Source organism: Gopherus flavomarginatus, chromosome 4 (assembly GCF_025201925.1).
Source record: "Gopherus flavomarginatus isolate rGopFla2 chromosome 4, rGopFla2.mat.asm, whole genome shotgun sequence".
NCBI lineage: Eukaryota > Metazoa > Chordata > Testudines > Testudinidae > Gopherus > Gopherus flavomarginatus.
The window spans coordinates 141,598,705-141,615,704 of NC_066620.1; the positions used below are offsets into that span (position 1 = coordinate 141,598,705).

The 17,000-nt window shown below is 41.7% G+C and overlaps 1 protein-coding gene across 2 annotated transcripts in view; it reads left to right on the plus strand.

The window, feature by feature from the left end:
• Positions 1–1,590: 1,590 nt before the first annotated feature.
• Positions 1,591–17,000, plus strand: part of FAXC (failed axon connections homolog, metaxin like GST domain containing) — a 39,155-nt gene continuing 23,745 nt past the window's right edge. Inside the window, exons 1-3 of one of the 2 annotated variants that reach the window (XM_050949314.1) lie at positions 1,591–2,053; positions 5,834–5,969; positions 15,617–15,813. In XM_050949314.1, coding sequence (XP_050805271.1) covers positions 1,791–2,053; positions 5,834–5,969; positions 15,617–15,813 — 596 coding nt within the window. In that variant the 5' untranslated portion in view covers positions 1,591–1,790. Of the gene's footprint in view, positions 2,054–2,817; positions 3,333–5,833; positions 5,970–15,616; positions 15,814–17,000 lie in introns of those variants that run through there. The other variant, XM_050949315.1, reaches the window with a different exon arrangement.

Consider the following 17,000-nt stretch of genomic DNA (forward strand, 5'->3'; position numbering starts at 1 on the left):
AGACCTGGGTGTGTAGGTTGCTAACAGGATGAGTATGAGCCAGCAATTTGATGTAGTTATGAAAAAAAGGCAAATGCGATCTTGGGATGTATTACAGGTATTTCCAGTAGAGAGAGAGAAGTAATAATGCTGTTGTACAAGGCACTGATAAGACCTCATCTGGAATACTGTGTACAATTCTGGTCACCTGTGTTCAAGAAAGATGAATTTAAACTGGAACAGGTGCAGAGAAGAGCTACTAGAATGATCAGGGGAAAGAAGGGCTTATCTTATGAGAGCAGACTGGAAGAGCTTGGTTTGTTTAGTCTAGCAAAAAGAAGGTTGAAAAACGATATGATTGCTCTTTATAAATATATTAGGGGGAGTTAATACTAGGGATGGTGAAAAGCTATTTAAGCCTACAGACAAAGTTAACACAAGACCAAATGGATATAAACTGGCCATGAAAAAATTCAGGCTGAAAATCAAAAGGTATCTAACCACCAGAGAGGTGAGGTTCTGGAACAGCCTCCCAATAGGAGAGGGAGGGGCAAAAAAATTAATTAGTTTTAAATGAGAGCTGGACAAATTTGAGTGTAATTGTATGGTAGGGGTTGCTTGTGATGGTAGGGTGCAGGGCTCACTTGTGAGCTCAGGAGGTCAGACTAGATGATGTGGTGGTCCTGTCTGGCCTTAAACTCTGACTGTGTTGTATAACCATTGTTGTTTTAAATGATGGACTTAAACAGCAGTGACAGACTAGATGTACAATATGCAGTGATTTCAGTGGGTCCAGGATTTCACCCCAGAGTTTTAGACACAGTTGTCTAAACGGCATCCACAAAATCTGCATGTATTCCTACTATGCACGGATGTATCCACAGCTGCTCCTACAAAATAGGTCATTCCTATGATTCTACAGAATGGCACAGCTGGTCATTCAGAATTCCCTGCTATATGTTTATAAAAGACATGGTTCTTCAGACATGGCAAGAGGTGCAATTATGCTAGATGCCCATCTAGCACACTTATTGGGAGGTATTTAACATTTAAAAAAAACCTAAACCCTAGCCTTGCTACCTGTTCCAATGCACATTGCAAAGGTAGGGCAGCAACTGGCAGGTCTTTACTGCCGTTTTAATACAACCCAAACAAGGGTAGATTGCAGTCAGGTTTGTTTACCAAATAAAACACACAACAATGGCTGATTTCCATTTTCTCAAGCTAAAGCCTAAACACGTGACCTGGACCAGGCTAACTGTGTAATGTAATTATAGCTTCGGGGGGGGGAAATTAGCTATCAGAGCAGAAAGGTGCTTCCTCCCCCTGGAGAGTAAATCTTTCCAATCCAGCCATTAATCTGGATTCTTCCCCCTCCGCCCAGTAGCAAATGCCAGCATGTCCCTTTAGCTCTAGGTGAGTTTTGCCCTTTTCCTGTGACCTTCCCTAGCCCGCGCTGATGGGGAGAGAAGGGTTGCTTTTCGGAAGAGGCTAAGCCTATCTGTGGGGGAGGATAGGAGGGGGAAAGGAGAGAGGGGTGTGATTTTTACTGCCCTGGTATTTTGATACTCCCAGGAGCAATGACATCACCCAGCCTCCTCGATGCGAAGAGACAAAGGCAAGAGGCAGCTGCAGAAGGAGGCTGCTGCTGCTGCTGCTGCAGAAATCACCACGGAGACCCAGCACCGCTGCTCCATCCCCTCCTGGCCCGTTGCTAAGCTGAGCGTGCCGGCTGGCTCCAAGCAGCCCTTGCCCATGCAGCCTGCCCTGGCGAGCGGCGAGGGGAAAGGGAGCAGCAGGCAACGCGCAGCATGCACTGGGGTGTTGGTTTTGCCTCCTCCAGGTCCTGTGTGGTTGAGCTGAGCCGGAATCAGAGCCTCACCCTCGGCTGGTGTGCAGGATCCGAAGAGCACTTCTCCTTTTATGGGGACATCATCGCTTTCCCTTGGCAGGATTACGGTGGGATCATGGCAGGGCTGGGTTCTGATTCGTGGTGGAAGAAAACCCTTTATTTGACTGGGGGAGCCCTGCTCGCTGCCGCGGCATATCTGCTACATGAACTCCTGGCAATTAGGTGAGAGACAGGGAGAGAGAGAGCTTGGGGCAGGATGCAGCAGGGAGTATTTGGAATAGACGCAGCAATGGGAATAGGAAATAATGAGACAGTGCTGATCTGATGGGAATGCATTGTACTCGACCTTCACCCCTTGAGAAACTGACACAATAACGACGAGCAAGGCAGAAATCAGGAGTCTTTTGTAATTGTTTTTACTGGGCATTTCAGAGCTTCACCTCTGTAAGGATTAATGTCACACCAGTAGATACATCATTCTTAAAGCCCAAGTGTCGTAGGTTCTAGGGGGATCAACCACAGGGCTCTTTTCAGAGAGAGTTTTAGCCTTATCTGGAAGCATCTGACTTGTCTGGCCTGTGTTTTAAGGACAGGGGCTCAGAATTAAACCAGTGAGCTTTAAAACAAGAACTACCTTCATCATGGACCCACCTTACTTTTAGATCTTGCCATTTTAGCTGCTTTGCAAAATTGTTTAATAGATCGTCATGTATTAAACCATCTTCACCCAAACTACCAGTATGTTTAAATAAGACAACTCTGCATAATAAACCTCGGCATAAAATTAAACATACTGGTCAGTGCTTTTTTGGGTTGCTCAAAAATCTAATATGAAAATGCATATTTAAAATGATGCAGCATCAACTGGTTATACAAGATCTCTTGGAAATAAGAAGAAGCCACAATTGTTTTCAATGTAGTATTGTCTCTGGTTATGATCTCTAGCTTCATAATGGTGTGAGTAATGGGGAGCATGAGAGCAGGAATAGACACAGGAGTATGTTTGTCATAGACTGAGATCTGAAGTAAACAGTTGCATATGGTGCTGCAGTTTGTTTACAAGGATAGTAAATCATCTCAGAAAATGGTGGCTTTAACTACTGATTTCCCAAGGATGTACCTGGAAATATAATATCCGCAACAGAAGTGATATATTACTAGTACAGTGTTTTAAAGAAATCGATGAGAACAATCTCAGGGGATTTGATCTATGTACACTATAGACGTATGGTGGAGACTAACAGTATGAAAATGGAATGGAGATGAACTTCAAACCACTATGGGCCTCGACCTGCCCTTCTTACTCAGCTAAGTCTCTCATTGATTTCAGTGAGGACTGTGTAACTGGGTCCTAACTGGTTACTATGATCGTTGCACAAGACAGCTGTTTGTGTAATATAAACAATGGCAAAATATAGAAGTGATTTCTGGATACAACATTTATAAAGAAATAAAGGATCAAAGTAGCCCTGTACTAATGAGCTGCCATGCACAACATAAGGTAAACAAAGATAACGTTGCCATTGATAACCTTTTAATAACACTAGCACTAAAAGATATATTTGCCTTATATATTTTATGCTCTTATTTTAATTCACCTTACAATAAATAACTCTATAAACATAATTCTTGGAAAATACTTGAATTCAGGTATGTTTTTATAATTTAAATTTCATAGATTGTCTTACCTCTATTCTTAGGAGAGATTTACAGAATGAAATTACTTCACATAGCCATATTTTAAAAGATATTACATTTTCTGGAGAAATGTGTAGATGTGATTTACTGGTTCAGCAAATATGTGCCATCTGCACAGGCTACTAGCAATGTTAAATCTGTGTTTGAATGTTTCAATATGTACAGTATATAAAGGGATGCTATGAATGTATTAAATGATTTAAAACCAGACATTTGAAAATATCTCAAATTTGGCAGTCAAATTGCAATTGCTAGTGGCCAAATTTTTAAAAGCAAAGCAAACTAACATCATCTCTGGCCGTTCAGAGCTCATTTTTGAGAGGTTAAAATCATCATCATCATGTTAACCAAAACTGAAGACTGAAACTATTCAACACAATGTATTATATCAAGATAGTGTGTGTTGATTCAGTTAAGGTCTGGAGTCCTAAAGGGGGTGTTTTCCAAAGGCGTAAAGAGCCAGTAAGCACCTCACTCCCTTTGAGCTTTGTGCCTAGGAAAATCTCCCTTAAAGTCAATAACCAAAAGCAGTTACCGTAAGAGAAATTTACAGGCCAGAGCAAAGAACAGATATGTTTTTAGATAAGAAATCAACAGAGATGAAGACCGGATGAGGTGGATGGAAACTGAAACACTGTTAGAGATGGCAGAAGCATCAGAGCAGAAGGCTTTTATACTAGCAGTTGCAAATTTGTGTGAAGGCACAGATAACATGCCAGTGCTAGACAAGTGCCAGAGGTGCAGAAGTGTGCGTAAAAGACAATGGGCCTTCTTACTCCTTTGACTTGCTCCAGTTTTACACCTGTACAGCTACATTGACTTTGATGGATCTCATGGAGCTTGGGTCAAATTCTGCTCTCAGTTACACTAGTGTAAATCCTTTGGAATCCTCTTGATTTGCCTTAGTGTAATTGAGAGCAAAAGTTTGGTCCCAAGTCCAGGAGGTAGATTGGAGCAAGTCCATGGTGAGCTTTGAGAACCGTGAATGGGACATTTTGAATTGGATCCTGAAATGAATGAATAGCCATTGGAGTTGTTTGACAGCAGGGGTAATGTGGCTGTGAGTCTTTGTAGATGGGAGAAAGGAGGCAGCAGTCTCCTGGATATTCTGGAGTTAGGAGAATACGGATCTTGAGAAGCCATAGAGATGAGAGTTAAAATAGTTGAGGCCAGAAGGGATGAAGGCTTCCACAGGGTGGAGTCAAGGCAGTGGGGTATTTGGGCAGTTAAGTGCGGAGGTGGTAATGGACACATGTACAATGGGAGGAGATACAAAGAACAGAGAACAAGGCCAAGGATAATGACCAGTTTACAGACAGTGGAGGTGAATGGCATATTTGAGAGCTGGAACTATGCTTGAGTTGATCATGTTCTTCAAGAGAGCCTCTTTTTTCTTTAAGACCCTTAACTGAAGGAAGTAGATTTGCAGGGCCTGGTTTTACATTGCCTCACCCCTTGTGTTGTCATTTATAACTGTGCAGAGTGCCTGAAAACCCCTGCCACAGCAAAGTCGGAGCATTTTACACTCACTTTGCTAAGGGGTCAGTAAAAGACAGACTGAAAACAGAATTCAACTATATATACAGACAATAGATTTCCAAAGGGGCCTGCACCTCGATTTGAAATTTCCAAGCAGGTCTTCACCTCCATCTGAAATTTTTTAGGGGTTTGCAAATGAAAAAAGGTTGCGAACCCCTGCCTTAGTCCACACAAGCTTGGGTGTCAATTTTAGTGCATACTAGCATTCTGCACACTAACTGGCTCGTATGAACCCTACTGACATGCACTAAAAGTTCCCCAGTGCATGTTAATATAGTCCCATTTCAAACAGTAATATGCCACCCAGAACAAGGAAACTTTTAATGTGTGCCAGCAGGGTCCACACAGGCCAGGTAGTGTGCAACATGCTAGTGCACATTAAAATTCACACCTCAGCTAGGGTGGACTAAGGCACCATGTAGACAAGCCCTAAGTGACTATATGAGGCACAAGGCAGGGGAGATTCAGGCTTCATTGCTTGCTTATTTATTTTAGTCTATGAGCCTGGGTGTATTACCTAAGGTTTGCAAGATTTTTTGGTCTCTCCAACATAGAATTAACTAAGCCTCCTGTCTGAATCCTGCTCCTGCAATGTAAGTGCTTTTCAGTGATTTCAGACTTGATGAATAAAGAATTACAATAACCTATTAAAGGGAGGACAAAATGGTTTGCCTCAGCCATTCTCGCTCCTTCATGCACTTAATATATTGATATATGGCACATGCTGTAATCTGGGTTTCTTTTAATTCTGTTTTGTTTTGCCAGGAAAGAGCAAGAGATTGATTCCAAAGATGCTATTATACTGCATCAATTTTCAAGACCTAACAATGGTGTTCCGAGTTTATCTCCTTTTTGTTTGAAAATGGAAACTTATTTAAGGATGGCTGATTTACCCTACCAGGTAAACTTGAGTGCACTGTTTCCCTTTACATTATGGTTAACTATAGTAACACACAATACTAAATGTGCAGGGGAAATATCTATCATACCCAAGAGAAGTGTATATGTACACACATAGCTAGCTAGATACACACTTATCACTATAGTGAAGTTTTGGTCTGTGATCTTCAAGGTAGACCTAACATAAGTTGGTTGGTCTAAACATTCAAGCACTATTCCAGATTTCATTGCTTGATGGCAATTGAAAATTTAATTTTGGGGGAAATGAACTTTCGGAGTAGTGCAAGGTTCATGTAATGCTACATAATGATCTGGGTTTGCTCTAAAATTCAGTGTTGTTTAGTTTTATTTAACCTACCAGGTCTGCTATGTTAATAGAGCAAATTTAAGCTGTTGCCGTTTTTTTTTCTTTCCTTTGAGAGTGTCTCTTCTCTGCTGTCCTAATAGAATAGTGACAAATCCCTCATTTGGCCTTTCATTGCAGACACTGCCCTCCTCGCTGACGAGGACAGGATTCCTTGCAGAGCCCATGAATGCCCTTTCTTAATAGTGGATAGGTTGCTGTTGAGGCACTGTCTTTCTCCATGGAATGAATCCCAAAGTAAACCAGGGAATGAGAGACAGGAGACTGGGAAATGTATTCTGACTCTCCACTCTGTTAAGTCAAGATCTAGCCCCCAGGCCACTGGATAAGCTCATGCTCCGTTGTTGCAGTTTTAACAGAGCTGTTTTACATTTTATAATATATATGTTTGTCAGCTCGCTGAGGCAGAGAACATACCTTTTTCTGCATGTAAATTTAAGATGGACTATACGAATGCTTAATAATATGATAAAAATACATGATGGTACAATGTGATATAAATGTTTGTTTTATTGGTAGACGTTTTGGGATGACTACATTATTCACAAGTAGTGGAGCCATGAGTACGTTGTGTGGTCATCTCAGATGGGTTCCAGTAACACTTTTATATCACACTGTTATGAAAATTATTTTGCTTTTGCCATGTAGCTGGCAGGATTTTTTTTTTAGAAATGTTATTTAGAGTATTTTTACTTTTATTGTTGTTGGTATCCACCCCCAGCAAAACTCTGCTGCTTTACTGATATGAATAGAATAGTGAACACGTATGGGCATCTGAGGTAAAGAAAAATGATAACTGATATCCCTTAGAACCCTTTAAGAATAACTAAAATAGTTTTTAAAAAAGTTATGTCTGGTTTTAATGTCCATTATCTTGTGATTTTCCCGCACTAGAACCAAGTATTGTACTGGAAAGGAGGAAATTCTTGGCCTCTCAAGGATATATGCCTCCCAAGTCCAGCTGGCACAGTTCACAAGATAGTGAACTTTAAATATATCTTAGGTGCAGCATGGGCAAAAGCCCCTCTGACATCTCCGACCAATTTGAGGCTGAATTGTAATTTGGGGATGAAATTGCTGTTTGCAGGGACAAACATGTTTTTGGTGGATTGTGTCTTTGCAATTGGTTGGTTAAGCAGGTTTGGAATGATTAAAATATCTCTAGTGAAGGTGGAGTAGTGGGCAGAAGGCAGGTGAGGCTGACAAAATTGCAATATAAAAGCAGCTTATCCCATGGTTCTGCAATTTTTAAAGGAATGTTACTTACCACGTATATGATACACTCCCTGGTCATCCTGTTCTAGGAATGTGTGTATTGGGGCCCTCTATGCCATAGGAGGTAGGTCTAGCTGGCAGGAGGCATCAGTGGTCCTGGTTGCAGTGTGTGATGGATGCTGGTAATGGCCAGTGACAGGGGCACTACCAAATGGGCTGGTTCAGAGTGGGCAGACCTGCCTTCCACACAGCTGGTGTGTAGATCCCAGTAGCTGTTGTGCCCTGGCACTGAATCCTGACCCATGGGAAGTGCATCGTGTGTACTGAGCACAGGCATTTTTGCAACTGCCCATTGTCAGGGGACAACCACACACGGGCTACTCTAAGAATCTTCCTTTTTGGCAGGAGGCTGTGCTATGCTGCCCTCTGCCCAGGGTCTGCTAGTGTTATCTCCAACACATGCTCCCTCAACCAGCTTTATTTTGCACTGTACTTACTCTGGACTTTTACATGCAGTTGGAAGGAAGCATGTGGCACAGTCCTCTTTCCTCTGGCCATACAGAGACTTTGCATGATTATATCTACTTTCCTACCACCACTTAGCGGGTCAAGTGTGTGTAAGGCTATGCTTGTCTCAGCCCTGCACAGGAGCATGACAGCAGTCTTTTCTTGGTGTTCTCCAGTCAGGTCAGCTGAGTACACCATGCACTCTTAGGGTATGTCTACACAGCAATTCAACATCCACTGCTGGCCCACTCATAGAATCATAGAATATTAGTGTTGGAAGGGATCTCAGGAGGTCATCTAGTCCAACCCCCTGCTCAAAGCAGGACCAATTCTCAACTAAATCATCCCAGCCAGGGCTTTGTCAAATTGGGCCTTAAAAACCTCTAAGGAAGGAGATTCCACCACCTTCCTAGGTAATCCATTCCAGTGCTTCACCACTCTCCTAGTGAAATAGTGTTTCCTAATATCCAACGTAGACCTCCCCAGTGCAACATGAGACCATTACTACTTGTTCTGTCATCTGTTACCACTGAGAACAGTCTAGATCCATCCTCTTTGGAACCCCCTTTCAGGTAGTTGAAAGCAGTTATCAAATCCCCCCCTATTCTTTTCTTCTGAAGACTAAATAATCCCAGTTCCCTCAGCCTTTCCTCATAAGTCATGTGCTCCAGCCTCCTAATAATTTTGTTGCCCTCCGCTGGACTCCTTCCAATTTTTCCATATTCTTCTTGTAGTGTGGTGCCCAAAACGGGACACAGTACCCCAGATAAGTACTCACCAATGCCGAATAGAGGGGAATGATCACGTCCCTTGATCTGCTGGCAATGCTCCTACGTATACAGCCCAAAATGCTGTTAGCCTTCTTGGCAACAAGGGCACACTGTTGACTCATATCCAGCTTCTTGTACACTGTAACCCCTAGATCCTTTACTGTAGAACTGCTGCCTAGCCGCTCGATCCCTAGTCTGCAGCAGTGCATGGAATTCTTCCATCCTAAGTGCAGGACTCTGTCCTGGTTGAACCTCATCAGATTTCTTTTGGCCCAATCTTCTAATTTGTCTAGGTCCCTCTGTGTCCTATCCCTACCCTCCAGTGTATCTACCACTCTTTCCAGTTTAGTGTCATCTGCAAACTTGCTGAGGGTGTAATCCACGCCATCGCCCAGATCATTAATGAAGTTATTGAACAAAACCAGCCCCAGGACCAACCCTTGGGGCACTCCACTTGATACCGGCTACCAACTAGACATCAAGCCATTGATCACTACCTGTTGAGCCCAATGATCTAGCCAGCTTTCTGTCCATCTTACAGTCCATTCATCCAGCCCATACCTCTTTAACTTACTGGCAGTACTACGGTGAGAGACCATATCAAAAGCTCTGCTAAAGTGAAGGAATAACACCCTCACTGCTTTACCCTCATCCACACTGACTTGGGATCATGGGGCTGCCAAACTGCATTGTAGACATTTGGGCTTGGGCTGGAGCCCAGATTCTGGGACCATCGCCCCTTGCAGGTCCCAGAGCTTGAGCTCCAGCCTGAGCCCAAACCTCTACACCACAATCTTACATTTCTGCAGCCCGAGCCCTGCAAGCCCAAGTCAGCAGACCTGGGCCATCTGTGGGTGTTTAATTGCTGTGTAAACATACCCTAAACCTCCCCTGTGCATTGTGTTTCTGGGCCTGCTGGAACAGATGTTACTGGAGGGGCTGCAGGTTACTTGGAAACCTAGCTGAAGTCTTAATAAACTTTTTAAAAGTTTAATCAGGAGGGAAAATTTTCTACCATGACCCCCAAATTGCCTAATGTTCAGTCCCTGGGGTTGAAATCTATGGGGCTGCATGGGGTTTAAAGGCAGAATTTATCCCAGCTAAACTGTTGACAGGAAGGGACAAAGACAGACCTTTTAGCTAACATAGTATTTGCTGCTGGCCCTGGAGGAACCTACCTTCCTTGTGTTTCACAAGATGCTGCTTGAGGCAGCTTCCTTATAAATATAGTCTCAGGGAGCTGTCCAACAATCTCACTGGCTGAGACAATGGAAATCTGACTGCTGATATACAAACTTCTATGGGGTTTGAGGATTTAGAGATTTTTATCTCCCTCTGCTCCCCCTCCCCAAATCTAAGCTTTTATTTACAAGGAAAGAAAGATTCTAGCCCTGCAGGTTTTAGAGGGCCCCTTTTCCAGTGTAAATTAAAGCACTGTACTTTGTTGGGTCCCATAAACATTGTAAAACCAGCAGTGCTGGAGGGACCGAGTTAGACCATGGTTGTCTCCTGACATGGTTTGTTATAGTTACAGGGCAAATGTGCCTTAGATGCCTTCTAGTACTTCTTGAGTGTACCCAGTGGGTGACAGCCCTGGCTCCCTGCACCTTGCTCTGGGTGGAACCATGTAGTCCAGTCACTCTTAGATGGGATCTATGAGTTGTAGCCCCCTTTTCCCCACTGTGCTAATCCAACAGGCCCAACTGCATTGGCACCTGCCAGCCCTTTCTTTCTGGGGACCTGTGACGAGCAAGTTGATTAAAGTGACTCAGAATCAGCAGCTTCAAAACAAAGCTGTATTTATTCCTTCCCCCAAAGGTAGAAAACATGTAGAGCAAAGGGTACAAACAATAAAAGGCCTGTATGCCTTGTTCTTACTTATGTCTTAGTCTATTCTTGCCAATTTTTGTAAATTTCCCTCAGTCCAGCTAATCCCCATCTCTGGCTGGGAGGAACAGATTGCTCACAGCACTCTCTCTCTCTTTCTCTCTCTCTCTCTCTCTCTCTTTCCTTGCCAGCTCCCACTGACACTTCCTGTTCAGTGTCTGGCCACCCACTGAACCCCAGCCCTTTTCTAGGCCCAGGGTCCTCTCATATTTGGTATCCTCCTTCTGATCCTAGATTTAGCTTTGGGAAGAATAAACTGTTCTCAGGCTTCCTTGTAAGGGATATTCCGTAATAAACAGCTTTTTCCATTGTTTCCTCTAGGTCTCCTACCTGTTTCATTGTTTTACCTTTCCTTCTTGGTTCCTCTAACAACCCTTTTTTATCTAACTCCATAGCCAAGTACCCATCATAGACAAACGCAGAGAGGCATGTACCATATTCATAAAAATAATACAGCTATTTCCCAGTTTGTCTTATGGTTGAAGTACCATTTTTTTCTTGCAGTGCTGATGGGACCTAGCCATGTGTTAGCTGTCGCTGAATCATGGTAACACCATGGCTGCTCTGCAGGAGGGAACCTTCTTTTAAGCATGATTGGGGATAATAGGAGTTTTGCTGTTGACTTGAGTGGGAACAGAGTGAGACCAACACCGAGTGCTTTTGAAGATCTAGTTTTATCTCCCGAGCTGGCACTGTACCTTTGAGCTGCAGAAGCAACTCTACTCTTTGAAGCAGCAAGGATTCTCTTTTTACCACCCTACTAGGAGTCTGGTGCTACCTAGAGACGCATCTTAGCACCTAAGGACATGTCTATGCTTTGAGCTGGGCCGTAATTCTTAGCTCGAGAAGACACACCCACGCTAGCTCTGATCAAACTAGAGTGCTAAAAATAGAGTGTATCTGCAGCAGCATGAACATTGGGAGAGATTAGCTGCCCAAGTATATACCCCTCTCAGATGGCAGGTATGTATTCAGGAGAGCTAGCCCCTCCTGTTGCTTGCACCTCCGCAGCTACACTGTAGTCCACTAGCTGGATCAGAGCGAACATGGGTATGTCTCCTCAAGCTGTGAATTGCACCTCCAGCTCCAAGTGTAGACACACCCTCAAAGAAAAGGAGGATTAAAAAAAGATGGAATTAAGCTACTGAGGAACCTTTAGAACTCAGAAACTCCAGTTAGCTGGACAATAGCAGACAGCACAGTTTTGAACTGGATCATTTGCTGCTCCCTGCAGCACACAATTTAAAGGTCACTGGAGAGTGATTATCTGGTGAATTTATCCAATGTTTCTCCCCCTCCCTCCAGATATAAGTATCATAGAGAAGCAGAAGGTGACATTTACACATCAGTTTTGCTAGCATTTCTTGCATTTAGTATATGTTGGCAGCTGGTGCTGCCTGTGTAATGTCTGTGCCCTACGGGGTGTATAGACCTTTAAAGGAGAATGTGCCTCCCATTTCTACTGTTCCTTTGTCTTCCGTCAGCACTGTGGCACCTTTCAGGCCACACAATGTGGCGAGGACATTTTTGAGCCTGCCTGACTTCTGAACCTCAAGAAGTTCACTTGTTGCTAGAATTCCTTGTCCATTTTTATTGACCACTGCCAACAAGTCGCTGTGCTATTTTGATCAGATGTGTTTGCTTGTTGAATATAAGCTTTGCTTTGCCAGTCATCCTGTGCTAAAAGTTGCCACTGATTGCTTTCTCTTCCCAAGCCATCTTGGCCTGATTGCTTTGTTGGTGTCTGTCAATGTTATAATGTAGCAAAAGGTTTTTATTCCAGGTGTTGAACTTTGATGATGTTCTCTGTAGAGTTTGGTTTGAAGGAACCAGTTTTGGGTTCAGGGGTTTTCTGTAAAATAGAATTTTTGAAATACATGGATTTTTTTTTACAGTCTGATAAAGTATAAAGGCAACAGAAACGTTATATTTATATAAGATATGTTAAGAAATAGTTTTAAAAAAATAGATACAAAAGGACACAACACAAACTGCAGTAATTGGAAATATTAAGCTTAATTATTCCTGGTTATCACTGTAAAAGGCCCCAAAATGTCTTTCAATGCAATTCAGTTTGTAAATTCCATCTACATAAAATGAGCTTCCCATGGGCTCTTGTGACAATTGCTTTGTAGATTACAGTTAATGTACTGGGGCGGATTTCTTAGCTTTGACATGCCAATACCATGGCCACTCGCTGTTCTTTGCAGTGGACTGGTTCGTAAGTGAGAGTTTGGTAAATATTTTATGACAATTAGTAGCAGCTTTAAAGATATCTAGGTTTTGGGCCTAAAGATATCTGCTTCAGAGACAGTACAATGTAGTATAAGAGATTTTGCCCAGGGATGGAGGATATCCCAGGATAATGAATAAAAGCCTTATATTCCATTTTCCTTGCTTAATCATATTGTAAGAAAACATTAAAAAAACAAACTCTAGGAAGCCTAAGATTCAGCAGGTTTTACCTGTGTAATATGCTTGTCAACGTTGTTTCTAGAATCTTAACTTTTGCATTTTCTGAGTTTAAAATGTGTAAACTTGATGTTGCATTAACGTAATTCTTTACACACACACACTCACACATGTATTATATAAAATATTCTTCATTTTTATTACTCCAAGCTATATTGATTTAAACTATTGCAGTAAAGAAAATTATGCAAATATATTTTATAAAAGCTAACAGCAAATGCCCAGAATATCAATATTTTTGGCATAAGGGGAAAAAACCCTAATGGAACAGTCCTATGGCATTTAACTGAGATTAAACCACCAGTACTGTATATCTATTTAATAAGGTCCAATAGAAACTATTTTAAAATCCTGTAGAATTTAATAAGAATGAGATTCTTTCTATAGGTTTTTTTAACCATTGTATAGAAGGACTATTAAATTCTATAGGACGGTTTAAAAAAATCTATAAAAAGGTTACCAGTTTATTTAAAATTCTATAGGCCTTTTTTCATAAGGGAAGAGTCTGGACTGAAGAGCATGGAAGAGTTGGTATTCTCTTTTAAGTTTCAAGTCATCTGTTTCTGTAGCCTTTCTGCTACGAGCCAGAACACCTTCCATCTTTCCTCCTCACTCGTACATTAGACAGATGATTCCCATTCCCTTATTCATTCATTTCTAGGTACAAGTCATGACACATCATATTTTATTCTCATATCAGGATATCTGTGTATGGGCAGAAATCCAAGAGTGGCTAGAACCAGAAGACACTGTTCCCAGCAATGTTCCCCAATATTTCTTCTAATTTGATTCAGAAGGAAGATGTGTCTGAGAAAGAACATGTATTTGTAGTGTATCACACATATATATTATTAAATGTAGCCAGGGTGAAGTGCCATCTAACGAGGATCTCCTACTGAATCTCCATCGCCACACAGTATGTTATGTGTTTGTCTATCTTCCACCTTAGTGGATTTCTGAAAGTTAAATTTTTGAGGCCTAGACAGGTTGACATTGTATTGCCAACCCCAAACCTTCAAAAATCATGAGTCACGCACCCAAAATAATTGGCTTAAAATCATAACATTTTAAAAAATAATAAATTTGAGCTTTTTTTAATTTGGCTTCTCATTTTGAGCCTTTAGGGTTCACATTTTTGAGCCTTTCACCACGGCCATGAAGGATATCTTTAAACAGAAGCTGAGATTTTTATGTAATAACAGGACTCCAGGAGCTGGGTCTTTAAGAAGAACACCAACTATCATGAGACTTGCTGTAAAATCACAAGAATCGTTAACATTGTTGAGTGTCCTTTAAAATAAAGGAAATAAAAGAACAAGAATACAGTAGCTCATACCTATGCTTTTAGGACTAAACAGACTTGTAATTAAAGAGAATTATGGTCTAATGATCTAATCACATGACTGGAAGCCAGGAATTCCTGTGTTTTACTCATTCCCTGCTTGATCTCTCTGCTTCAACATCCCCATCTGTAAAATGGGGATAAATACGTAGGTGCAGAGACTTGTTAAATTTAATGGGACTCCACACAGGTGATGGGCTCTTGTGGATCTGATTGCAGGGACCTTGGCTGCAGATGAGTGGGGTTCGCAGACCAGGAAATTTCAGGATCATAGGCAAAGACATACTTTCCCTCTCCAATGAGGGAGTGACATATCATTCCATCGCTTGGGCCTGGCTGCTTGTTGAAAGCCTGAGAGAAGGCAGGAGTACATGCCATTGGGGTTTCCTCATCTGAGCTTGAGGTGGAGTCTGGGTCCTTCCTGTTCCCTCTTTCCTTCCTGCATCCACTTTTGGTGTGGATTAGAGGTTTTGCGGATTATCTTTCAGGGCTACTGAGATATTTCATTAGTTAGGTATCAGGGTAGCCGTGTTAGTCTGTATCCACAAAAACAACGCGGAGTCCGATGGAACCTGAAAAACTAACAGATTTATTTGGGCATAAGCTTTTGTGGGTACAAAACTCAAGAAGTGCTTTTAAGATGAAGAATACTACTGTGAATAAGTACCAAATATTATTGTTATTTTGTCTATGATGCAAAATTGTCCAGAATATTGGGCCTGACCCTGTGGAGTTCTGAGTGCTTCTCCGCCCACTGGCCTTTAATTAAATTAAATCACACCATAGAAGGCATCAAAGGCACATAACACCTTTCAGGACTGGTCCCATTGCTTTGCATTAAAAAACAAAAGAAAAACAATGATGGGTACATTCTTTTGGCTAGGAATTACTTATGCTGGAAATAGGGTTTTGCATTTCCATTTAGGGTAAGGTTGTTGCTCTAGTTTGATAGTTAATGGAGGATATTGATTTTATGCTTTGGGTATTGGCACCTTTTAAAGAAAACTTTATACTGATCAAACAGAAGCTGAAGGGTGTTTTTTGTGTGTGTGTTTGTTTTTTTGTTTTTGTTTACTTGCTTCTTTTCTTAGAACTATTTTGATGGAAAACTTTCCCCTCAAGGGAAAATGCCCTGGATTGAATACAATCGCAAAAAAGTATCTGGCACTGAGTTCATTATTGACTTTTTGGAAGAGAAACTCGGAGTGAATTTAAATAAAAATCTTGGTCCACATGAAAGAGCTGTTTCCAGAGCAGTGACAAAAATGGTGGAGGAGCACTTCTATTGGTAAGCTTGCATGGTAAAGCTAGTTCTGTTCTGATCTTATCAAACCTGCTGCTGCACATTTTATCTAGAAATGAATGCTTGCTTTGTCTTTCAAATAATTCAGAACCGAGCTGTCAATTCCACAATTCTTTTCACTCTTGGAGTATTAGTGTCTCTTTCTGTTCTTTCTTGTGCCATTATGAATCAGGAGTAAACACCACTGGAGGGTGCAAAGCCATTGCAAATGAAGTTCAGAATCAGGCCCTTTGCCCATCTGCAAGTTTATAAAGAGGAGCAACAACAGGCTCCTTCACATATACTAGTTATGCATATGCAGTCCTTTCACATGTACTACTTCAGTGGCACATGAGAAGTAACTGCAGGATTGGGCTGATTAATAATAGGCTAAATTTGAGACTGTTTAATACATTTGTGATTGCCAAAAGGGAGAGAGAAAAATCCACTTTTGGGGATTAATAGGTGACAGGAATGCAATATTGTGAGCTAATTGAAGACTATATATATATTTGCATAGTCCTCTTCATTTAATAGAATTTTGTTGTTATTCTTCCACTATCCTTAAGGGGATGCAGTATTGTTGATTGAGCAAAGTAAGGTCTAACGTTCAACTTGAAGGATTTCTCTCTTTGTCTATCTGGTGGTAAAGTGACCTAAAGTCATTTAAAAGCCCATAAACCATAATATAGTATAGAACCTCACTAAATCTCCTGTTGCTAATGGTTACACTCACACTCACAAAAATGAGAGTTTGCCCACTCACCAGCAAAGGTTTAGGACTAGACACAGCAACCAAGACTCATGTAGGATGCTGCTTGTGACATCAGTGAGGCTACTGGTTGAGTAAGGCCCTTAAAAGCAGAGTGAGGGTTCCTATTATGACTTCATTGCATTAAAAATATGTATGACAGAACACCAATTCACATTGTGGGGAGTCTTGTCATAAATAATTACAATTAAACTATGCTTGCAAATAAATGAACAAAGTACATTTTGTGATGCCTTATTCTTGCTTTTTAAAAAAAAAATGAGCCCCATCCTGCCTGGGGCTGAGTGCCTCCTGCTGAGGCGTTCCACTCCTACTTGGCCAGCTGCTGAGAGGAGCAGCTGAGCACCTGGAATTCCAGATATCTTCAGTGGGCATTGTACATGCCTGATGCTTCTCAGGATCTGAACTATTGACTTCAATG